This window comes from Phacochoerus africanus, chromosome 12 (genome assembly GCF_016906955.1).
Source record: "Phacochoerus africanus isolate WHEZ1 chromosome 12, ROS_Pafr_v1, whole genome shotgun sequence".
NCBI classification, from domain to species: Eukaryota; Metazoa; Chordata; class Mammalia; order Artiodactyla; family Suidae; genus Phacochoerus; species Phacochoerus africanus.
The window spans coordinates 22,067,418-22,093,796 of NC_062555.1; the positions used below are offsets into that span (position 1 = coordinate 22,067,418).

The 26,379-nt window shown below is 37.1% G+C and overlaps 1 protein-coding gene across 6 annotated transcripts in view; it reads right to left on the minus strand.

Annotated features, from left to right (window-relative positions):
- The window catches only part of AKT3 (AKT serine/threonine kinase 3), a 305,530-nt gene that overhangs the window by 61,631 nt on the left and 217,520 nt on the right, over positions 1-26,379 (minus strand). For all 6 annotated transcript variants that reach the window (XR_007131198.1, XM_047754920.1, XM_047754918.1 and 3 more), the window contains 2 exons: positions 19,677-19,799; positions 8,131-8,259 (listed from right to left, as the gene is read on the minus strand). Coding sequence is in view for 5 of the 6 variants with exons in the window: in XM_047754920.1 (XP_047610876.1) it covers positions 8,131-8,259; positions 19,677-19,799 (252 nt within the window). In the remaining variant the exon portion in view is untranslated. The remainder of the gene's footprint in view (positions 1-8,130; positions 8,260-19,676; positions 19,800-26,379) is intronic.

Sequence of the window (26,379 nt, forward strand, 5' to 3'; positions counted from 1 at the left end):
CCAGTCCTCTTCTAGGAGTTTTTGCTATCAATTAAAAAGAAAGACTTTTGCTGGAGTCTTACTTCAAAACAGCTGGAAGATGAAATACACAAGAAATAAAAATAAAAGTGATTATAATATTCTACATGTGGATACATAATATAAAACATGCTACTACCATTCATACATTTTTTCTCTCTCCTTAGATCTAAATTATTTCAAAATACAATCCAGAGTGAAATGAAAAATCCATAGCCTCTTTTGTATTATTTTTTGAAGATAATTTCTCTCCCTACTCAAAACACTTCTTTTTCCAAAATTACAGTAATATATAAAATTGACAGTCTTTAACCGAAGAGTTGCAGTTCCTTCTGGCTACCTCTGATGATTGTTTTTCCCTTAGCATTAAAAAAAAAAAAAAAAAAAAGTATCATGAGGGCTGATCCAAAGGGTAGGACAAATGGTAATGGAGGGGTACAACAATGGTAAAATGCATTTCAATTCCTTTACAAAACAACTTATCACATAATGTGGAGATATATAATATGTATATATCTCCACATTATATGATATATATATGCAGATCAAAAGCTGCTCCCAGAGAAACAATCCACTGGAAGACTTATCTTTAAGAAATAAAGGAAAGAATGTATCTCTTTTCCATTAAATCAATGTTACTAATGGTTAAACTAAAATCAAGTTGAAATATGAATGCAGTATTTGGTACTTCCCTCTACTCTTTTTGTCCTCTGTAACCAGAGATGCAGCTTCACTTTATAACGGCATTTAACACAAATGCCCAAACAGAGATAAAGAACAAGTGGGGATCTGGAACACTGCAAGAATGTAAATGTTAAAAAAATAATGAGAGGTCACGTCAGTAAACACCCAAACAGAGAGCAAGCTCTAGGAAACAAGGTTTGGTTTCAATTTTTCCACCAGGAGACAGAGATTGCTTTGCTTTCTGATCTAAAAAAATCTAAGATTCAGGGAAGTCACAGCAGGTTATCAATGACCACTAAATGTACTGGTGATATTCGGATAGTATTTGGTAAAATTCGATGCAGACATTCCCATTTATAGGACAACCAGGTAAGTTTTTAAAAAATCACCATGAACAGCTCAGCTCTTGAATGGTTTCTAATTCCAAAGAATGACATTAAATAATAAACTATGTATTTTAAAATAATACCATCAGTTAAAAGTTCCCAATGTAAATATTTATTTGGCTAATGGGCACTTCCAAAAAGCATATTCATTCCAATATTCTTTTACCAATTAGGATTCACTGGGAGCCTGAAGGAACACCTCCCTCACAGCTTGTTCGCCAGGCCACACAATACTCTCAAGACAAGCAGTTAAGAGGAGGCTATGGGTGCCCTGGAGTGGCTTCCTGCTCAATCAATAATCCTGACAGAACAGATGGGGGAAAAAATTAAACATCTAAACAAACTGTCTGTACACCTATGTTGTGAAAGTAAACTGCGAACTTGGATGAACCAATTTACCGCTAATTCAAAAAAATTTTTTCCTGGTAACCTTATATTTCAGGTAACTGATATGTGTGTGTTTAACATACAAACATACATTTATTACTTTATAACTTGAAATCCTTTAAGATTCCTAACATCAGAGGAATGTGCTTAAAAAACAAAAAGACTTAAAATTTCTAATTCAGATTCTAAAATACGTTTGTAGCTTCAGAACTAAGTATTTCATAATCATTATGAATCCCATAGTTTTATGGGCATTTTCTTCATAAATATGTATTTTATATCCAGTTTTTAACTGCTCTAATGATTCCAAAGAGATTGAAACTGTAAATTCCATTTGTTCTGAATGAAGATGCTGTAAGCTTTATGGCTACCTCTCAGCCTGCACACACACAAATATTTGCATGCTGCTCACATCGGACTCTCAAAAGCATTCTTTGGCTAGAACAGGCAACACTTTTGAACAAGAGGGATACAATAGTGGTGATCAAATCATACTTAGACATATCTTCCCAGAGAGTTCTATACTTCCTTTTATCCCAAAGTAACAGACATTATGGGATTCTAAGAAAATGGGTCTTTGTAACCAAAGGAAAAATGGCCTTTGTCAAATGCTACAGGTAAGCACTGGTGTTCGCAGTTAGGGGTAGCTTTGTAAATGTTCTCATTTTTCTGAGACTTTAAAATTAAACTTTGCACTGAAATTAGAATCATTCCAAAATACTGAATGCAAATATTCAGATTGTTAAAACCAAAAGACCACATAACACTGAAAAGAACTTGAGGTGAAAAATACCACTACAACTGACAGAACTGTAGGGAAGTTTAAAAGCTGCTTCTTAAAAATGTTGAGGGCCATTATCACTGAACTAAATATACCATTTTTGTTCGTATTTAAACATGATCTAATCTACAGACAAAATAGGATGGTTTTTAATATTATCTAGAAACAGTGAAAACAGTCAACTCCTGATAGCTGTTTCTTAAGTGTAAATTCTAACCCCAAAGCAGACAACTTCGAGGTAAACGAGTCACTGGGCTCCCCTTACTTAATTCTTCCCTTTAATGCTGGTGATGAGGCCTTTTCAGAACCATCTGGAAGATGAAGGTTTTCAAAAATACTTTAAGAGGACAATGGTTACAGGGACCATTCATAATGAAATAAAATATTAGGGATGCACACAGTTTTAGGAAAGCTACTAAAACAACTTTTTATTTTTTATAAAAAGCTTAGAAGGTTTAAGATTTAGTTTCACAATTTGTTAGAACAAGTAGAATTTTCTCCAAGGGTAATAAGCAAAACGTAACTATGAGTGCTCCTATTTTTATCTACAGATAAAATGCGCAAATGTATATAACTTTGGCCTTATTCATTTATTTTAACATCCCCCAAAGACAATATTGACAGAGCCCATAAAATAATGTCTTTTACATTTATTCTTTGTTGTACTGAAAATAAATTTTCATTTAGTACATTGAAAACTACCAACTATCTTCAACCTTAATTTATATGATTCTCTCAACCCATTCTGAAAAAGTATTTCAGATATTGTCAAAATATATATTATAATGCTAATAGGCTTCAAAAGGAAAGTGAATAACACGATACCAAGTGAGTGTTTTCTAAAAATGAGGTTCTGAAAACTAGGAATGCATCAAAAAAAACCCCCCAAAAAACGCGTTTCAGACACTGAAAAGCAGAGTATTTTACATATGAAATAAAATTATATACATTTTTTCTGAATACAACCATACCAGATACTATGTATTTTCTAACAATCAATTCATTTTTTGCCATCTTTTTGTTAGTTCTAACTTGATTATCAAATAATTTTTATTTTTACACTATTACAGAAGTGCATTTCTCTAGGTTTCCAAAACCACCTTATTCAACCTTCCCCATCTGTCACCATCTGTTTCTTTTTAGCATGTACTTTTTGTGTGATCACATAAGCATGTGAAAAATAACTAACATTCAGATGATTATCTGCTGGTACATTTGAGGACTGGGCATAATAAAAGTGAACTGCCAAAACGTACTTAACACTTTTAATTTTGTTGGGTCTTGCATGTAAGCTACATTTGATTTTCAAACTGTTTTACAGTTGGAAAGTTGATCAGGTACTGCTAACTCAAGAGCAAAGCTGAGACTCTAAATAATTAGCACTGCATAAAATGGTTTGGATTCAATGAGAGCCAAATCAAATAATAAAATTCAACAGTAAGATTTTATATGTGATTTCTAATTTCTTTTACAATGGTGAGGCGTGAAAATATAGTAGAGATTATGAAAACAAAATCCCCTCAAAACATCTTATAGTCCATACTAGATGACAGGTCAAGTTTATTTCTTTCTAATACAAGAAAGAACAAAGACACTTTAAAACTATATCTACTAAAGCATCTGTAGCGATGGAGCACACTAAATGTGTAGTTTATATGCTTCTAGGACTGCATCTCTGCAGCCTTTTTTAAAAAAGACATGGTTTTTCTCTTTAATTCTGTACTTCTCCATCACAAGAAGACAACAAAATTCTTCTAAAAATATCCTTTTTTCAACAAATGGCATTTTTATAAAACTTCCTTATTCTGGTGGTATTTGCCACAAGAAGAATCTTAAGTTTATTTAAAATTTAAGTTCATTTCAAAATCAGCTATGAGTCTGAGATACAGAATAGTCAGATGTACTAGAATATATCAGTTTTAAATGCTTTCTAAGAGTGCTTTTAAAGTGTCTTTTAAATACCCTGCATCCAACTTTAAATAGAAAAGCATTCCTACCAGATTAACAGTTAAAACATAAGTGGCCAGTTTAAAACATGGCCACCGCGAGATGAATGACAGGTTGCAGTAAAATCTCTATGATGCGTAAACCAGTCTTCGATAAGAGGAGGAGAAGGGAAAATATTGACAGTGAGTCCTTCAAAAGCGAACGGTACTCAGGTACATAGGTATTCCAGGACTGACAAACAGCTACTACTTATAACTATCAAGAAAAATCTGGCATCAATGTACTAGAAACTTCAAGGTTCAAAGAAAGTGCGAGATGCCATCTGCAGTAAAAGGGAGAGGCCGGTTTTGACTCTTGCCAATCCCTCCCGAACTCTGACCGTGTACATCTGACCACTTTACGGCCCTGCTCTCAGTTCAAGAGTGATTTTCCCTTTTCCATGAGAGCAAATTCAAACGCCACTGCATCCCGACCCCCATTCCCCGCGTTCAGCCTCCTCTCCTCCTGCCACCAGACCCTCCCGGGGCCTCTCCCTTTTTCCTTTTACCATGCTGCACGTGACTCCAGAAAAGAAAAGCAATTATTTTCTTGCACAGTGATGATGATTTTCCATATTCTATCACCTTAGTAAATACAGACAGCTACTTGAGGACAAAACCATTTCTTGTGATCTTTGTCTTGCCAGCATCTAACATAACGCATGACACAATAACTGTTTATCTAATGAATGAATGGGTGTTCTTTGGTAAAAACGGTCCGTATTGGAGACCTGAAAAAAAGGATTTACATGCTTGTTTTTAAAAGTAAGAGTAAACACGGTTACCCTGATTTAACAAAATGCAGTATTTGACACACCTAAAATATAAAAATTAAAACTGCATGAGAAGTTAGTCATCTCAAGATTTGTCACCCTCAATTAGCAACCACAATGGATCACCCTCCCCGATAAAAACAAGGTGTCAAGATTTTAATTATGAATTGGTGTCTATCAGCCATGAGGCATATAAACTGCTTTTAAAAACCAGACTTCTGTAATATTTTCTTAAAAAAGGTATACATTTTCTTATTTGTCTTTAAAAAGAAGTGGTAATTCCTTGGGAATTGCAGACTTTCTATTTAGAAACAATTGGACTCTTCTTTCATTCAATTCTTGGTTTTGTTCTTCAGTTGATGATATTTGCATATAAAATGCTGTTTCTTAGATCATCTGCTTCTGAAAGGAGATGTACTATAACTTCCTCTAATCGTGACAACTTAATTTTTTATTCTAGGTATGGGAAATGGATAGCAAGGGCGATGGAACTCCAGGGAAACAAAGATCTCATGACATCCACAAAAACAATCCTACTCTACAAAATATCGCCTTGTACTTGAATGGACAAGAAATAATGCCACTCACCTTTCACCTAATTCTGCCACAAAAAATGGAAAATTTTAAACTCCAGATTTTATAACGGAAAATTTTATTTTTGGCAGCCCTCGATAAAAAAATATTTGGAAATTTACTGTGAAAAAACTGCCAATATTTCAAATTACTAGTATTTCTTTACAATTACTCAACATTCTTGAAATGTAAACTGAATCTCTAACCGAAAAGAACCACTGTAATAATAAACTGACATAAGTTACTACATGTAGAAGGACTGCTAGTATCATTTGGAATGTATTCCTTTTTCCTAATTCTTCTCATTACCTTTTCCTGTTGAGCATTTACAAAGCATCTATTTTAAAAATGACAATCATTTACATCTATGGGTGGCCTAGAAATTGTGGCTTTTTGGGGTCATGATGTATGCAGTTAAAAAAAATTCTGATCCTCAGTTCCCTCACCTTTAAACATCAGGTTTGCTATCACGAAAGGTTCTTAAAGGTTAAAAAGTATGCAGTGTGCTTGTGTATCATGTGGCACATAATAGGTGTTCAAGAAATAGTTGTCTTCATCCATCCAAATCAACGCCTCCCTATTTGGCTTGCACTAACCTTGTTGGGGTTTGGGGGAAGAAATGAAGCTGTTCCGCCTCACAGCTTTTGCACTAGCTGCTCTCTGTGTTTGGGAGGCTTCCTCTTTATTTCTGCAACAGCTGCCTCTTAGGCATTCAGGTCTCTGGCTAAACATTACTTTCCCGAAACATCGTATCAGTAAAAGATCATGTTTTCCATGGGCTGCAGCAGAATCTCCCATCTCACCTGCTCTTTTACAAAGAAGAGGTGGGATCTATGGTACTACCTCTTAAATGTGTGTCGGCTTAGGTAGGAATGCTTAACCAATAAGCATGACAGAAATGAGGGGGTTTCTGAAACGAGGCCATAAAAGGGGATGCAGGCCTGACTGTTCATAGCAGCATTATTAGCCAAAGACTGGAAGCAACCCAAACGTCCGCTGACTGTGGAATGGATAAAGGAAATGTGGTCTATTCAGATGGTAAAATATTATTTGACCCTAAAAAGGAACAGAGTACCAATAACATGCTGAAGCATGGATGAACCTTGAAAACATACTAAATGAAAGAAGCCAGACACAATAGGCTACATACTGTATGACTGCCGTATTTACAGGAACTATTCGAAACAGGCACATCTATAGAGACAGAAAGTAGACTGGGGAGAGAAGGGGGAGGAGCTAACAAGTATGGGGTTTTTTTTGTTGGTGTGATGAAAATATTCTGAAATTAGACAGTGATGATGGCTGCACAATTCTGAACATACTACAAACCACTACTGTATACTTTAAAAGGCTGAATTTTATGGTATGTGGTAATAAAATAATAAAAATAAACTATGAATAGAAAATTAAAAAAAAAAACTAATGAAATATTTCTTGATGGTTTGCTAGGTTAAAAAAAAAAAAAAAGGAAGCATTTTCTAAACTGTTCCCTAGGCACTGACTTTCAGAACCCAGAGATAAAGAAATCTTGCTGTCCCGAAGGCACCAGGTTATGAGGAAGCAAGGTCACATGGAGAAGTTGAGGCTGTTGAGAGCCCTGTAAGGTACCAGTTGACAGCCACCATCAACTACCAGACACATGAAGGGAAGAGTCCCAGAGTCCAGCCTCCAGCCATAGTCACCCCCTGCTATGCCCCATGTATCATGGAGCAGTCATTTGTACTGTCCCAACTCAGAGGGCTCCATTACATAAAATGGTTGGGTTTGGCAGTGGTCTATTTTGAGGCAATCTTAACGAGAACACTACTTAACACAGCCACCTCGTGGCAAGCTTCCTTTCCCCAGCTTTTTTCCCATCATGACACTTACTCATTACATGACCTTCTTTATACATGTATTTTCACTCTGGCTCTACCAAAGTGGGTTCCCTGAGAGCAGGGTTCTTTGTACTGGTTCCTATAACCACACCTAGCCAGAAAAATACCCAATACACATAGCAGATGAATATCATATAGGTGTTGAATCAACACATACATGAATTACTGTGAAAACTTTGGCATGGGGAGGTCACTGGATGGAGCCTGCTTTCATTTGGCATGGATTCTAAAATGTACTTACTGTTAGTTCACTAACTTTCCAAATGAAACACTTTCCAATAATTTAGTATGAAAACCTGCAATATTACAAATCCAAATTATCATTGTTTCTTCATTTCTATAGAAAATACAAGATGGACTATAAAATGATTCACATTCTTGTCATTCAATTATTCCATTTTAATAAATGAATCAAAATAGGCATGATCAAGAAGTAATATACATATGGCCAAGAAATACAAATTGATTCTTGCAGTTACTAGTATCTCCGTGCTTATAAAGTTTAAAAAATTCTATATATTCTCTCCCTAGAATAGTAAGTTGGACAAGTGAGAACAAAACAGATTAGATTCATGTTGAAATCCAAAGTCAAAGTAGTAGATACTTTGCAAAATATTATGTCAGTGCTTTTTTTTTTTTTTTTAAATGAATGGAACCACAGCCTACCTCTGGTGCCAGATATTCTGGTGTACCACAGAACGTCTTCATGGTGGCTGCATCTGTGATCCCTTCTTTGCAAAGTCCAAAATCTGTAATTTTTATGTGGCCATCTTTATCCAGCATCAGATTCTCCAACTATGTAGTAAGAAAGATGACACAATTTGTTATATAATTTCAAATATAGGAAAATACTGCTTTGAAAAATTATTGAATGCAGAGGAAGATATTTAGGTATTGTGGAATGAGGACATAGTTAGAGTTAATAGAACTTTCAGTACTTGCAAACCCGGTAGCTTCCTAAATTATGTAAAAAGAAACATGCTTTATCAAATACTTCATGATAATAAAATTATTGCTTTTTAAACCAAGAGAAGTAAGCCATTATTGTGCAAGTTCTGAGACTTAAAACCTAATTAACTTTCCAAAGCCAATGTCCATTCTCTTGTTCTCTCTGTATTTTAATAAGTTGTTATCTAAACAATCCCAAAGAGACAAGAATGGGTTTCGACAATTTCTCTTAGGAGTCTATTGCTTTTATAAAATACTCACAGAAATGTTTCTTTGGTGGTAGTTGTAAATCAAACCTAAGTCTTATTTTGTAAGGTAAGGCAATATCTTCTTTTGTAGTTCTTTGTAACAAATAAATACCAACCCTTGTAAACATAAGAATATGAAAGTCAACCACTCAGCAGTGAATGGAGATACACAGCACAGATACTGTTAAGCTGGAATCATCTTGAACCCATTAATACAAAAACAAACAAGACAATCTTAGAGATGCAAGCAAATAGCAAGATCATTTTCCCCAAGTGAAAATTACAAAATGCAAGGAGGAAAAGAGCTTGTGCAAAGCCAATGCAATTAAAAATATCAACAGCAACTGATCTTTTTCTTCCAATTTGAACCTGAAGTTATGATTATCATCATGCAGAGATACACATGAGTTCTGGGTTGTGATCTTATAGCCTCATATATAGATGGGGCCCTAACCTTGCTCAGTCATGTAGATATAACCTAAGAGAATACACAAGAAATAAATATACAAAAAATGTAAAAAAAATATTAGCAGAATGAATGACAATTAACTTTATTTAAGGAGTAGATAGTTATTCTCTTCCTTAATGTGATGATGTATGAAAGTGCATACCCAAACTCTGAAGTCAACATCAAATTCAAAACAGAACTCCATATAAGAACATAAGCAGATACTGATCAATGATGATGTTACGTTCTGTCGTATTACTCAGTATCTCATAAACCACAAACTACAGTTAAGCAAGCTGTGCTCAGCAAAGGAAAGCTCAGAGCAAGTCCTTAAGAATAGCACTTGAGGTCTTTTGCCCATTTTTCCATTGGGTGATTGGCTTTTTTGCTGTTGAGTTGTATAAGTTGCTTATATATTCCAGAGATTAAGCCCCTGTACATTGCATCGTTTGAAACGATTTTCTCCCGTTCTGTAATAGACTGTTCTCCAAGAAAGATATACAGGTGGCCAACAAACACATGAAAAAATGCTCAACATTGCTGATTATAAGAGAAATGCAAATCAAAACTACCATGAGATACCACCTCACACCAGTCAGAATGGCCATCATTAGTAAGTCCACACAAAACATGTGCTGGAGGGAGTGTGGAGAAAAGGGAACCCTCCTGCACTGTTGGTGGGAATGTCAACTGGTACAGCCACTATGGAGAACAGTTTGGAGATACCTTAGAAATCTATACATAGAACTTCCATATGACCCCGCAATCCCACTCTTGGGCATCTATCCAACAAGTTTCCTTGAAAAAGACACGTGCACCCGCCTGTTCATTGCAGCACTATTCACAATAGCCAAGACATGGAAACAACCCAAATGTCCATTGACAGATGACTGGATAGGAAGATGTGGTATATATACACAATGGAATACTACTCAGCCATAAAAAAGAATGACATAATGCCATTTGCAGCAACATGGATGGAATTAGAGACTCTTGCACTGAGTGAAATGAGCCAGAAAGACAAAGACAAATACCATATGATATCACTTATAACTGGAATCTAATATCCAGCACAAATGAACATCTCCTCAGAAAAGAAAATCATGGACTTGGAGAAAAGACTTGCGGCTGCCTGATGGGAGGGGGAGGGAGTGGGAGGGATCAGGAGCTTGGGGTTATCGGATACAACTTGGAATGGATTTACAAGGAGATCCTGCTGAGTAGCATTGAGAACTACGTCTAGATACTTATATTGCAACAGAACAAAAGGGTGAGAAAAAAAAATGTATACATGTAAGTGAAACTTGGTCCCCATGCTGTATAGCGGGGGAAAAATTTTTTTTTAAAGAAAGAAAGAAAGAACAGCACTTAAGTGCACTACCCAGCTCAACTCGACTGCTCACCATGTTTCACACACTGCACTGACTGGAGAGAAGTTGAGTCCATTTTTTGACTTCTATGGAGAGCTGAACAAACCTTAAATATACTAAACCTTTCAAAAGTGGCAGTTCTCCAAAAAAATAAAAAAAAATAAAATGCAGTTCCCATCATGGCTCAGTGGTTAAGGAATCCGACTGGGAACCATGAGGTTGCGGGTTCGACCCCTGGCCTTGTCCAGTGGGTTAAGGATCCGGCATTGCCATGAGCCATGGTGTAGGTTGCACATGTGGCTCCGATCCTACATTGCTGTGGCTGTGGTATAGGTCGGCAGCTGTACCTTTGATTTGACCCCTAGCCTGGGAACCTCCATATGCCGCGGGTGCGGCCCTAGAAAAGACCAAAAAAAAAAAAAAAAGTGAAAGTTCTTTCATTTTATCTAAATTCAGATAGCTTAAATCTTCCTCATGATTTTTTACTAACTGGAGCCTGAGAATCAAACCAAATTTGCACAAATGGCAATAAATCCTAATACTGAAACCAATCAAACGTCAAGAATCTCTACTTTAACCTGCTTTGAAAATCTTTCTTTTCTTCATGCTTTTAATTTTCCCATTTTCCCTTTCTTTCTCCTGTCATCCTTTCTTGCTACTCTTTCTATCTTGACATGATGGGAAGGGGGAAGTATAAACTAGCAAGGCTGTTATTTTGTTGAAAAGAAATAAAAAAGCTCTGTTCTTATTTTTTTGTTGTTTTTTTAGGGCCACACCCACAGCATATGGAGGTTCCCAGGCTAGGGGTCGAATCAGAGCTGCAGCTGCTGGCCTACACCACAGCCACAGCCACACCAGATCTGAGCCATGTCTGTGACATGCACCCCCAGCTCACCGCAATCCCAGATCCTTAACCCACTAGGGCCAGGTACTGAACCTGTGTCCTCATAGATGCTAGTCAGATTTGTTTCCACTGAGCCACAACGGGAACTCCTTAATTTTTAAAAATATACTTATTGTTCTAATATATGAATACATGATAATATATAAAAACAAAACCAAATTAAGTTCTTAAAATGCTCTTAAGATTCTTATAATACATAAAAATTCTTATAAAAACTTCAAATAATACATAGTAATACTGAAGAAAATTTGTTTGGTGTCTATTTGCTATTTTACAGGCTTTACATGCCTTGCAAAGTGTTCGTGGAAACACGACAGCACGAGCTAATGTGCTAACTCTCCACATTCTAACAGGACCATTTTGAAGCGGATGAGAACAGAAGTATTAAAATGTACAAACACTGTTTAATAGTAGACGACATATTTTTAAACATCCTGCTTTGTACCTAATTCCCTAATCTCGGATTTCGTCTGGAAGATACCGAGGGCTGAGGAGTGAAACGAGAGGCAGGGATCGGGTTGCAGTGAGGAAGAGGAACCTGAGGCAGGTGACCAAGAGGCCCGGTGTGCTGAGAACCGAGAGGGGTTCCTGGGGTGCAGGACTCAAAAACGGTCTACATCTGGGGAAGTTCTAGGCACACCGGGACAGGTGGTTATTCTACTTATTTTATAAGTCAGCTTAATTCCAATGACAGAGTCAGAAGTAAGGTGAGCCCACAGGGTGACTGTGAGAGAGGGGGCAAAGGCCGTGAGATCAGGAACAAGGCAGCGTGAGCTCCCCATGCGCCCAAACCTCCCCTATTGGACAGAGGTGAGTGACAGTAACGTGTGCACAGGACTGCTTTGAGAATTAAATGAGATGTCGAGGGTAGAACTTAGTAACTGTAGCGATCATTTATTAAACACAGGGAGTTTAGTGGCTGATTTATAGCTTATCAGAATGGTGGATGCTCTTCCAGACAACCATGCACACTGAAGCAGAGAGCAAGTTCAGAAATGGAGCCCTAGAAAACACATCTGTTAGGCTGGTGGTGACTCCCTTAAAAATCCTTTTCAGGATGCAACAATTTCTCTTCAATACACAAAACATTAACATTTCATAATTTTTGAGCCAGGTATTTCATCAGAGTGCCCACCTTCTTCCATCACTTTCCTGTTCTCACAATCCTGAAATGTCATTTTGCTGAGCATGAATAAAAAACAACTTGTCCATCAAAATGCGAACAGTCAGAGATGCAGCACCTTAAAAATATGATATCTGCAAAAATAATCTTGTATAAAGATAAACTGGGGGTAATTGTTACCCAGTCTTGTTAAAAAATGAGTAATTTTATGAAGATGCATAACGAAGTTTTCATAAAATTTAAGAACCATTAGTGTCGTGGTTCACAAATGTGAAAGCAGCAAAGAACCACCTGGAAATTGTCCCAAAGCAAATCAATGGCTTAGATGTATCAAAACCACTTGGAGGAGTTCCCATCGTGATGCAGCAGAAATGAATCTGACTAGGAACCATGAGGTTGTGGGTTCGATCCCTGGCCTCACTCAGTGGGTTAAGGATCTGGTGCTGCCCTGAGCTGCAGTGGAGGGTGCAGACATGGCTTGGATCCTACATTGCTATGGCTATGGTGTAGGCTGGTGGCTACAGCTCTGATTAGACCCCTAGCCTGGGAACCTCCATATGCCGAGGGTGCGGCCCTAGAAAAGACAAAAAGACAAAAAGACAAAAAAAAAACCAACCACTTGGAAATCACTTTCTTAACTAACTCATCTGACAGTAACATAAAGAGGATTTAATCACACGTTTTTAGGAACTCTTCTACTGTGTAAAGGAGGAATAAAAATATTTACAAATACTCTTTCTTTACTTCTCTCTCCTAAATCTGGTGTTTTAAAACTTCTTTTTTTTAAACCATAAAATGCAAAAAGAATGCCAACACTGGATTGTTCAGGTACTCAGCTTTATAAAACTTTTTTTTTTTTTTATATTTTTGTCTTTTTAGGGCCACCCTCGAGGCATATGGAGGTTCCCAGGCTAGGGGTCTAATCGGAGCTGTAGCCTCTGCCCTACAGCACAGCCACAACCACGCCAGATCCAAGCCGCGTCTGTGACCTACACCACAGCTCACGGCAATGCTGCATCCTTAACCCACTGAGTGAGGCCAGGGATCGAACCTGCATCCTCATGGATGCTAGTCGGGTTCATTAACCGCTGAGCCATGATGGGAACTCTTGATAAAACTTTAAATGCATCTGTGTATCTCCACTGTCAGTATCTAGGATTAAGATCAGGGCATCATGTTTTTGCTTAATGGAAGCATTCATTGGCAGAAACAATGTATGAAGTCAAACAGGAAGTTTGAAGACAAAGATTATACATTAAAAATCTGCATAATGCTTACTATTTGTATCAGAAGGTTGTCTGTTATCCAATCGTTATCCTCCATACTTTGAGGAGACCAAAATTTCAGACACATACCTCAGAGTTTCCATTTAAAAAAGGTAATATTTTTTACCCAGTTGAATTGAACAGGCATTATTTGACAGAGAGGATCTTGATTCAGTAGATTTTGAAATCTTTTTCATCTGTGCTTTGTGAAAACAAAAAATTATAGCAAGAAAATACTATGCTCCTTTCTGCTCTTTCGGGTGCCTAGAATACAATTAAACTCTTAAAATCCCAGCTGTTTTTAAAGCAGTGCTTGTCAAAGTTTCCCACTTCATAGTACAATAAGGCACAGAATTTGTACCTGCATCAGTACACTGGCTGCTTGAGGCTGGAACTGACTGGCCCTGAGGCTCCTCTAATTACCTGTTGGGCTGAGGGAGGCCATGGCTTAGGCACACAGCCTGGGAAGCCCTGCTCTATAAAAAAGCCAAATGGCCTATTAGAAAGTTTAAAAGTTTTTAACCTTAAAAGTTTTTAAAAACTTAAAATATACTTTATATTTATCTACTATAATAGTCATATAGTTGTCTAATATATTATGAATCTACATACACATGTCTTTTAGGTATTTTAATCAAATGGCTGGCATTTTGTGATTAAAGAAAGGAATGAAAATAGCAGTTCCTAAGGGCCCTGACAACTATTCTAGCAAGATAAACAAACACATCCCTTTTAACACAGTTACATGGGCGCCAAGACCGCCTCAGGCCCAAAAATATAGTAAGAAATTCCTCCCTTGCACACTGGGTATTTAGGTTTATGGATATCAAAGTGCCAGATGTCACAGAAGCTGACCTGCAGGAACTTCGTAACCACGGTTAAGAGAGGGTGTTGAAATTCTGCAAGGAAAACTTTCAACCTTCCAAAGCTAGAAAGGAATGCACAATATGCAAAGCAGAGACCCCACCTAGGTTGGGTGGGGTTGAAGAATGACTATATTTAGAAACTGTACCACCCTTGAACCCAGCGCAAGCTAGACCTAATGTCAGAGGTGGCAGGTGTTCTGAGCAGCAGCAGTGGCTAAACGTCTTCATACAGGATGAAACCCGGAGTGACTGGTCAGGAGTGGGAGCTGGGGGCTGTGGTTTGGGACTCGATATGCAAAGTTAAGCGTGCTGTCTCTTTTAGACTGCTGGTTTATCTGGGAGCTGAGGAAGACCTGGGGGTGGGGGGCTCTGATAAAATACTCTCTCAACACGCCTTTGTGCCATCACTGAGTCTTAGAAAACATCTAAGCATATTCTGGCAGTTTCACACATGAACAGTCCAAGTGATCAGGTAGAAAACAAGATGAGATGCTGCGCAAGTAGACTACAGTAGCAATTTGTATATGATTTTCTCCCCCTTGCCCTGCCATAAAATCTTGGGAGAAATTAATTCTTAATGGAAGTCCAGTATCTGTACCTTTGCAACTGTCCCTATTCAGCCTGTTTTGTACTTCGATGGCAGTGGTCATTGAAAAGAAAGGTTACACTTGAAAAAAATAAGAGCTGAGAAGAAAGGAAGTTTTTAATAAAATCTGTACTAATGACGGGCTTTAGAAGAGGTTTCTTCAAATTTTTATGGTATCATGAAGCAACATCAGTTTTTCCTAAGTAATCCCAGGAATTCGGGTCCTTACCAAAACAAAACTTCCTATCATGACATGTATTAATAATAAATTAAGCAAACTTACTTTTTTTTTTTTGTCTTTTTGTCTTTCTAGGGCCGCACCTGTGGCATATAGAGGCTCCCAGGCTAGGGGACTAAATCAGAGCTGTAGCCACCAGCCTACACCACAGCCACAGCAACTCAGGATCCAAGCCTCGTCTGCAAGCTACACCACAGCCCACCGAGCGAGGCCAGGGATTGAAACTGAGTCCTCATGGATGCTAGTCGGGTTCATTAACTGCTGAGCCATGACGGGAACTCCAAAACTTACTTTTTAAAGTACAACAACGGCTGTAATAATTTATCTATTGTTTTGAACACCAAGTTATCAGGAACTGTGAAATAATAAAATGTCTTAAAGTAGCTTACATATGAAATGAGGCTTTGCCTCCTAGGTACTCATTTTACTTGAGAGGTGCAGCTACCGGTAGGCATCTCAAATGGATTTGTATTTGAATAAACAGAAGGTCATTAGCTAGAAAGGTGACAAAGACAAATCCAAGATCAATCAATCCAAGTAGGTACCGAAATCAGTTTTTGATAATGCTGTTTTGAAAATATTTTGTATAAATATATCTAAAACATTCCTTCTCTTACCTTGGGCAGCTTTATTCAAACTTTAGATTTACAAAGGTCTTCTAGAGTTAATCCAATGCATTCTCCCATTTTAACTCTATAAGGCAGGATGGTGTGATGAAAAGAACATCATACCTGGAGCTAGGATTCATGGGATCCAGTAATCTTGACTATGTCACCAACTTAGCCCATGACTTTGAGTAAGTCACTTACTAGGCATCTAGGCGTCAATGACTTCGGCTATAAACTACGGATCAGCACTAAATTTCTATTGTTCTAACTAAAGTTCTCGTTCTATCATGCATAATCCTATGCAATATGAATACAAGTAACATCTGCAGAAAATCTGAATTTCTGACCTTTTATGTTATGTATTCTTTTTCTTTTTAGGGCCGCAGGTGCAGTATATGAAGTTCCCAGGCTAGGGGTTGAACCACCAGAGCCACAGCTACCACAATGCCAGATCCAAGCTGCATCTGCGACCTACACCACAGCTTGCAGCAATGCTGGATCCTTAACCCACTGAGCAAGGCCAGGGATCAAACCTATGTCCTCATGGCTACTACTTGGGTTCATTTCTGCTGAGTCCCAACAGGAACTCCTACATTACGCATTCGTATTGGTGTATACCCCATGGATTCTACCCAGTGGTATACATTTACTTAGACCTTTAAGTTAAGGCTACTTATTAAAAAATCAATCAATTTAGAGAACAGAGACCACTTAATTGTCTAGTAAAGTTAGTGGCATATATATATCTACATATATATATATTTAGTAACTACATGACTAGTATTCATATACAAAGTAGGTATTTCATATTGCAGCTTAATAAATTTAACTTAATTTCATCATCAGAAAGAAGGATGGAGCAAAAAAACCTAATTAAATGAACCTCAGTGTACCAATATGTATGCTGATTCATTCAATGAGAAATAATCCAGGAAGCTATTAAAACCATCCTAATTACATCATTCCTTAATCATTGCTGGCAATCAGATGCGCATTCTTCGTTTCTTTAGAGTAATAATTCTATCTTCCAGCTTTAAGCATTTTTTTTTTTTTCCTTTTTCTAGGGCCACACCTGTGGCATATGGAGGTTCCCAGGCTAGGGGTTAAATCGGAGCTGCAGCTACCAGCCTGCACCACAGCCACAGCCACGCCAGATCCAAGCCACATCTGTGATCTACCCCGCAGCTTGCAGCAAGGCCAGATCATTAAGCCACTGAGTGAGGCCAAGGATCGAATCCACATCCTCATGGACACTATGTCAGGTTCATTACCACTGAGCCATAATGGGAGCTACCAAGCATTTTAGCTATATTACTGAGTACGTCAAAATTATTCTCATTTCCTTAAATCCAGAAATCTTCCACTTTCTCCCTACAAAGAGGATTCATCAAACACAAGTGGCAGTGAGGAGAGTAGATTCGGGCAGAGGAGAGCTAACTGCTTGTAAGTAAATTTGGAAATATTGTCTAAGTTTTATTGTACCCTATAACTAAATTCTTTTTTCAAAAATCTAAATTCAGACATTTGAACATTATGGGATTATTTCGCCATGCAGATGCAGATCCAGGGATGCTGAATTCGGCCACTCTCAGCTATGAAAACCTGCAGGCTAAATATAATCATGCTGTCAACTGATAAGTCACTTCTGGTCTACTTTGTCACTTAGTTGATGATCCCTGATCAAACATAGTTGGACAGTTCATTTCTCCTAAAAACAGTACTTGACAGCTTATGCTAAGAAATAAAATAAAAATAATATTTAAAAATAAAAGTTTGGGAGTTCCCGTCATGGTGCAGTGGTTAACAAATCCTACTAGGAACCATGAGGTTGCAGGTTCGATCCCTGCCCTTGCTCAGCTGGTTAAGGATCCGGCGTTGCTGTGAGTTGTGGTGTAGGTTGCAGACACGGCTCGGATCCCATGTTGCTGTGGCTCTGACGTAGGCCGGCAGCAACACCTTCGATTCGACCTCTAGCCTGGGAACCTCCATATGCTGCGGGAACAGCCCTAGAAAAGGCAAAAAGACAAAAAAAATTTTTTTAAATAAAAGTTAAACAATGAAAATGTTTAAAAAATAATATGTTATACCAACATACATACTATATTTCACTGTCATCATGTAAAACAATATTTTTGAGAGTTACATCTTGGGGTCATTCATAATACAAAGATACATAATTGATAGCAATATCTTGAAATAACCTAGACAACTGCTTGAATAATTAGATAATTTAAGAGTCACATGAGGAGTTCCCGTTGTGGCGCAGTGGTTAACGAATCCAACTAAGAACCATGAGGTTGTGGGTTCAATCCCTGGCCTCACTCAGTGGGTTAAGGATCCAGCGTTCCCGTGAGCTATGGTGTAGGTCGAAGGGGTGGCTCAGATGCCACGTTGCTGTGGCTGTGGTGTAGGCTGGCAGCTGCAGCTCTGATTCAACCCCTAGCCTGGGAACCTCTACGGGCCGTGGGTGCGTCCCTAAAAAGCAAAAAAAGAGTCACAGGAAATGAATGAATGAATGGGAATGAGGGGATGATTGTGATTTCTTTTATGTGCTGTAATACCTTGTTTCAACAGAATTTCATAAAATATATGTAACTTTTATGTCTACAAATCAAATTATATTTTAAATGAATTAATACTTGATAGATAAAGCAATTCTGTGTCAGATTTTTACAGGTCAAGACTATCATAGGACTTACTTTTTAAGAAAGACTGTCACATTTACAATTTTTTCAGTCATGGCACGAATGTCCTTAATATGGCCAATCTAATTCAAAACACCATCATGGGACTTACTACTACCTTTTATGAGATACTCCAGGGGTCAGCAAACTATGGCCTGTGGGCAAAATCTTGCCTACTGCCTGTTTTTGTAATTAAAGTTTTACTGGAACCCAGCCAGACACGCACATTTACATATTATCTGTGGCTGCTTTCACCCTGCAGTGGCAGAGCTGAGGAGGTGCGAAGGAGACAAGCAGCAGAGCCTAAAATATTCACTCCCTGGCCTTCGCAGAAAGTTTGCCAAGCTTTGAGCTACTCTGAGGGTCTCGTTAGAAAGAAACTTTGAGAAAGAAAGTACCTCTTACTGATAAAACAAATACAGTGCTTTTTAAAATGGAAACTAAACAAGTTGATAAAAGGCTATATTAAAATGCTTCAGGTATTTAAACCCATGAAATATTTAACTACAACATCAAATATTTTCCTGCCCCTAAATAATCTTATCCATTATAAAAGTTTCTTCATACTACATCACAGGATGGGAGTATGTAATAATGAAATTCAACTTAAAATGTCACTTGCAAAGTTACTTGACTTTTAAACAGATGTTTAACATTACTCGTTATACTTACAGAAAAACCAAACTATTTTTGGTAGATCACATTTGATCAGAACAGTTAGGCAGAACTTATTTTGCATGTCAAAACCTTGGACTTAAACTACACACTTATCAATGAATGGAAACAGTGAACTACATTCTCAAACAGAGTGGGTTTTTTTCCCAACTAAATCTGCTTTTCTCCAAATTGTGTAACTTTGTAATTACTTTGTGTTTGTCCCTATAGTCTCTGCAAAAACAAATTCTGATTACTTTGCTTTTTTACCTTGAGATCCCGGTACACAATCTTTCCGGAATGTAGATAGTCCAAGGCAGAGACAATTTCTGCACCATAGAAACGTGTGCGGTCCTCAGAGAACACCCGCTCTCTCGACAAATGGAAAAACAGCTGCAGGGTAAACAGCAGGGACAGGATTGTAATAATTACTGATTTAGTGGGGGAAATTAACACAAACATAAAACACCTCTCATCACCATATTGTGATGATAGATAGTGTACTCTCAGTGGACACTGCGCACTCTTAGACAGCAGCTGGCTTATCTTTCCCAGGTTTCCAAGGGGAGACTGCGAGCTGTTAAATCAGCATTTTAATCAATATACCAATCTTGTCTAAGGCATTCTGCTTGCTACCCATTTAACCTTCAGTTACCGGAGGAAAAAGTATGCGTCATCAGATTACGTCTCCCCCTCAGGGGTACACTGTTGCTTCACTCTTTCAAGGATTAGGTATGGAGACTTCTTTGAAATAAATGAACATAAGCATAGACGTAGTATTTCTAATTAATTCCCTGATTTGCAACCAACTTCAAAGAAAGGACTGATGATGTATGGAATCTGATTTAGGTGAACTTTTAAAACTCTACAACTCTTGATTCATTATGACAGCTCTAGAAATGTTTTTAAAGCTTCAATCAGTATTTTCTGCAGAGAGAAACTGTGAGGCTTTAATTTTTCAATTTATTTTCGTAATGCCCAAAATGGACTGAGAAGCTCCCACTATTCCCCTGTACACTCTTCCCATTTCAATAATAATTAACTATGACGCCAATCTTTTCTCAGGTAATTACTTGAATCACAATGAATCACCATTCATTTCCTATTAATCACCTAAAAGATACTCCACTCCAAAGTCAACAAGCATTTATTTCTTGGGTGCTCGCTGTGGTCAGGTGTCTAGCTCTCTTTTTATGACACTGAGTGTCTCATCTCTCAGTTCAACAATGTATATGAGGAAGGAGCTGGTTTCAGGCACTAAGCATTGACTACTGATCTTTGTTCTACTGTTTCATCATATTAAGAAAGTCACTGAGAACAATGAAAGATTGTTGGCAGTGCTGAGTACACTGCCAGAGATCACAGTAGGTACTCAAGACATATCTCTGATTAACCAATCAGGCAATGTATCCTTGACCACGAGATCAGAAACTAACTATCCTTCATGTGGATTACTTCCACAAGTCGCTTCTACAAATTTCTAAGAATTATGGTTATCCAAGATTTACGTCTCACACACCAAGTCCTTAGTTGTAAGTAACATAAAAAATGTTCCCTATAGATTCTTCCCTTTTCCCATCTCCACTTCCACTTAAGAGTTTATTATTATTTTAAGGTAAAATTTATGAATAACCCATTGTTATAGTAAAGAGAGGGAGGTAGTATCACATAACTATGTCCAAAAAAGGCTGGCTCAGTATTAGCAAGAGGAAAGCTAAAATATTTGGCAGGTGGTCTCTAAACTTTAATGCTCTCTACTACATTGTCCTATTTTATCAAATCTAAGATGCTATTGTGACTCCATTAATTTATGCTACTACCAAGAACAAAAACGTCAACTAAAACAATGATAGAACATCAAACATAAAAAGGACTTCTGATTCCAGAAATGTTCAATGTGTCTTACGAATGACAAAACATACTATGTCAAAAATCAAACCTATGTCTCTAATTTAGGGATATGTTTCAAAATTCATTCATCTTACACAGGCAGATAATATGCTATTAAGGTACTGCCATTCAAAGGAAGACAGGAAGTAGAAAGAAGCATGGAACATCAGTAAAAATTACAAAAAATTCCTAGGTCAAAGTAATCTCTGCCATCCTTTATGCAAAATATCACTGATTTTGATGAAGGAATTCCTGTGACCTCTGTGTAGATTTATGGTAGTCTTCTAATGAGATGAAAATAGTGGTTGGATTTCTAAGTTTTCTTAAAACACTGCCAAGCCTAGTACCCACTCATCTACTGCACAAAAGATTCTAAACAAACACGTCAGCTTCCAGATCTTTAATTAGACCATAAATTTTCAATTTGCCTTCTAGCCAATCTCTATAAAAATATCAACTTAAACAAAGCTACTTAAGGAGAAGAATTCTATTTATCTCTCAATCTGCTGTCCTCTAATGTCTACTCTTGCTACCTCATGGAACTTATTCTTGTTTACACAACCAAGAACTTCTTGTTCTGGAGCTTAGAAGCTCACCTATTCCCTTTCTCATTCGTCTAAGCATTCTTGGGCTTTGGTACCACAACTCTCCTGATTTTTATTTAACTCTCTGCTTATTCCTTCTTGGTTTCTACCTTGGTTTTGAACCAACTTCCCATTTAGGGAGAATCAATTATTTTAAAGTCATTCTATTGGACACTAGAAAGAGAAGAGGGCACACGACGGTGATTAAGACGTCATCCCTGACTTTAAGAAAGTCAACCCAATGAAGGAGATAAAAAACAGGAGAACCGTGAGAAACTTCCTACTTCTGATATTAAAAATGCTTTGGAGGCAAAGGATGATTAATCTTTACTGGAAGAAGCAAAGGAAACTTCACAAATAAGGTAGTATTTCACTGGGGTTTTGAAGGATGAGTTCTTCAGGAATAGTGAACAAAAGAGAAGGCTATGAAAGATTGCTACACAAGTTTTATCCATCTTAATATTTTGACCATAGCCTAGTAGAGTACCTACAGAGGAGATGATGTGGCTAGAAGGTATTAATTCTAAAGGGAAATAAAAACAGTGATGGAAAGGAAATAGCATGCAATGAGTGCATGTAGCTGCAAGAACAACAATATACATTCAGAACAATGATACAACTTGGGCAAAAAAATACAAAGACAAGGCCACATTCTTTATGACCTTTCCTGTCATGTTATGGTTGAGAGATTAATTCTGTAGGTAAGGGGTGTCAAAGACATCTGGGTTAAAAATTAGCATAATTTAAAAGACAATCCTGGCAGCAACTGGAGGATTAAAAATACCTGATACTAGGGTAGTCAGGTAAGCAATTCATAATGTGCAAGAAAAGTTACTGAACACCAATTCAGTACAACTGCTGTGAAAAAGCAGCAGATACAATGAGAGGAAATGGTGCTGATCCTAAGGATACCACTATTTGGTTAGAACAACCAGCTACATAAACAATTTCATTAAAAATATGTAGTTACACAATAGAGAGTTTTTAAAGAAATGAATAAGTATGTTCAGTTATATCACAATTTACATTTGAACTGGCTCAGAGCTTCAACTGGAGATGTAATAACAGACATTTCAGGAGAATCAATAGCCCAGAGGGAACCTGCTTATACAATTTGGGCCAAGGGAAACAGCAACAGTTTTGAAGTTTCCCTATGGATAGCCAAGTAGACATTTCTGCCAGCAGTATAAAAGAATGGGGTTGGGAACAGAGGAACAATGGATTTTATTTTGATCTGTGGACACTTAAATAAGAACTCGATAGCACTGCTTCAGAGCTATAGAAGGGCAGAGTGATAGACATGGGAGTCATTTATATAAAGGATAACTGATAACACTAAGAAAGCAAGGTATAGCCCAGAAATTTAGTAGAAACTGAAAACCGAGTTAAGCTCAGAATATTAGAATATACTCACATGAACAGGAAAAAGAGGTAGAATCGGATAGTCAGATAAAGAGTACTAAGAGCAATACAAAAGGAACAAAGAATGTGAAAATACTTGGAGAATGACAGACCAAGTTTCAGGAAGGAAGTGAACAGTTACCAGGTATAGGAATTAGGTCATTAGTTCCCTTTCAGGGACGAGATGTCACGGCTAGGTGGGCTACAAAAAGAATATAAAGGGAGAGATGGTGACTCTTCAGAAAAACATGAATGAGATGAGCTGACGTATTATTGAAACAGAAGATTTTTTGCTCAACACTTTCAAGAAAACTTCTGACTGAAAAAACTGAGAAATACTATAGTGCTACAATTCATATGGAACAGGCACACAAATGAATGCCAATGAAATCAGGCAACCAGAAACAGGTTACTGTATAAAAAATTGAAATACGGTAAAGCTGATGACGATGTATAACACACTAATGAGAAAAATGACTAATAAATAGTGTTTAACTGTGGAGAAAAGAAAAATTTGATTTTCGCCTCACATTGTAACAGAATTAATTTCAGAAGTAATTTAAAACCTAGAGAATATGAACCAGTAATTACGTGATCTCAGGATGAAAAAGGATTTTCTAGGAAGAAAAGAAACGGAATCATAAAAGGAGAAACTGGTAGAATTAACTACATAAAATAGCAAAAATAAAACTGAGTATCTATGACAAACATGACAAAGATCAAATGCCTAATACATAAAGAAATTACATAAAAAACCTAAGCTACAAGGGGAAAAAAGAGTAAGGGCACAGATAACATTAAGAGGAATACAAATTATTATATGAAAATATGGCACTCTATAATAATCAATGCAGTAGAGATAAAAACACTACACTTAAAGAAATGGCACTGCCAGTGAAAGTGTGATGAGATAAGTATGAGTACACACTGAAACTCTTTGCTGGACAATTGGCAATAGATATCAATACGATTTTTAAAATACAATAGTTCCTCTTCTAAAAATTTCCTTTAAAAAAGGCTATGTAAAAGTCTCCTACACAAGGATCATCTTGCAGCAGTACACGCGAGAAACATGTGAAAACAGCCTTCCAACCACGTTGCAAAATTTTCCACCTAACATCATAACAAGATAAATTTCAGATGTAACTGGCAGGTAAACATAAAATGTGAAGTTAATTAAAAAACTAGAAAATAAAGAATAAAAAGTTCATGGGACTAAACTTACCCTTTTGTCCTATAAAACAAAAAATGAAAACTGGGAAAGATACACAACAGAACCCTTTCTAGATCGTGGATAGCAGGCAGTGTAGGATCCTATCTCTGTGAAAAAGGAAGTGAGCCCTAAAAGCGCCTGCCTTCTGTCTGGGGGTGTTTTCCAGAACGCTATGCAAGAAAGGAAATGCCAAGTACAACACAGAGGTCTCACTGTTGGAGAGGTAAGTATCAGAGTTTGAAGTGGGTGGTGTAAAGGACATTAGTAGGACAAAACACAACTGAGAAAGAAGCTATACAAACTATATACTTGAGTCTGCTGATACTAAGCAACACATGAGTAAGGTTAGACTCTATGAGAATAAGCAGAGAAGGAAAGGGGATCTGTAGGCCAAATCATTCCCAGAGCTCACACAGAACTGAGAGACATTCAATTTCTAATCAGTCAGAAGAGTGTCATTACTGAACACCCAAGCAGTCAGTGGATATTTCAAAGAAGTCAGAGTAAAAGCTAAACCTACATTAACAAAGCTAACAAACACTGGAAAACATATCAGCAAACAACTGTTTTTCAGAACAAGTAACATTCTTCAAAGACCAAAAAAAACAAAAAAACAAAAAAACAAAACTAAACACTCATGTAAAATTTGAACTATCTAGTATCCAATCAACAATTACTAGACATGAGAAGATGCAGTAAAATATGTTCTATCACCAACAGAAAATCCAGTCAGCAGGCACAGACCTCAAAAATAACAGATGATGGAATTAACAGAAAGTGACTTGAATGCAATATGTGAACATAAAAAACAGATAATGGAAAATAAAAATAAATAGGACTTTAAAAAATTAAACATATAACATCTGAATAAAAATTTGCTAGATGAGATTAACAACAGATTAGAAACTGCAAGAGAAAAGACTAATGAAATTAAATCACAGCAGAAGAAAACTACATAATTTGCACCTAAAAAAAAAAAAAATCTCTGCAACATGTTAGAAAGTATTAAGGAGTCTAACATATGTAGAACAGCAGATTCTGAAAGTGGGAGGGAGACTCCTGCAAAATAATGTCTGAATTTTTTCAAACTAGGATAAAAATGATAAATGCACAGATTAAGTATTTTAATGAAACCCAACAAGATGAAAATTTACAACATTCATGAACGCTCAGAACATAACCAATTAGATTACACTAAAATGGCCGAATAACTGGCCATAAACAGAAAATCTTCAAAAAATTCTGAAGGGAAAAAACATTATAAACAGAAGAATAGGAGAATATCCCCAGACTTATCCTCAGAAACTATATAAGCAAAAGGACAATGGAACAAGATGTCCAAATCGCTAAAAAAAAAACAAAAAAAATCCTAAAATTCTGCATCCAGTGGACATATCTGCAAAGATTAAAGACTTTTGCTTTGACTATGATTAACAGATACCAGATTTACATCCCCTTTTTAAACAATTAGAAAATCATGTAAAATAAACAATTGGAAAATCATGTAAAATAAAAAAATAAGCATCAGGCATCAAAGGTATATTGACTCCCCCAAAAAGGGAAAAAGGTGATAGCTATGGTTGTTCTAGCCTGATGCCTGGAAAGACCATCCAGAATGTAACACAGGGAGGGAAAACCAAAAGAGAACCTGGTGGTACCCTTGAATCAAGCATAGAGAGTTTAGAAATTGGGGAGATAAAAGTTGCCATAATTCATGAGGCAGAGAACCAGACAGAGGAGAGTTCCAAGGGTCTGCCATGGACCATCTTTGAGTTTTGCTAATAAGCACATGTATGTGAGGAAAATTCTGAGGCCAAGGAAAGAGCCATTGAAAAGAATCAGGTGAAAAAAATCACAGGCTCATAAAGCCAAAAATAACCTTTGT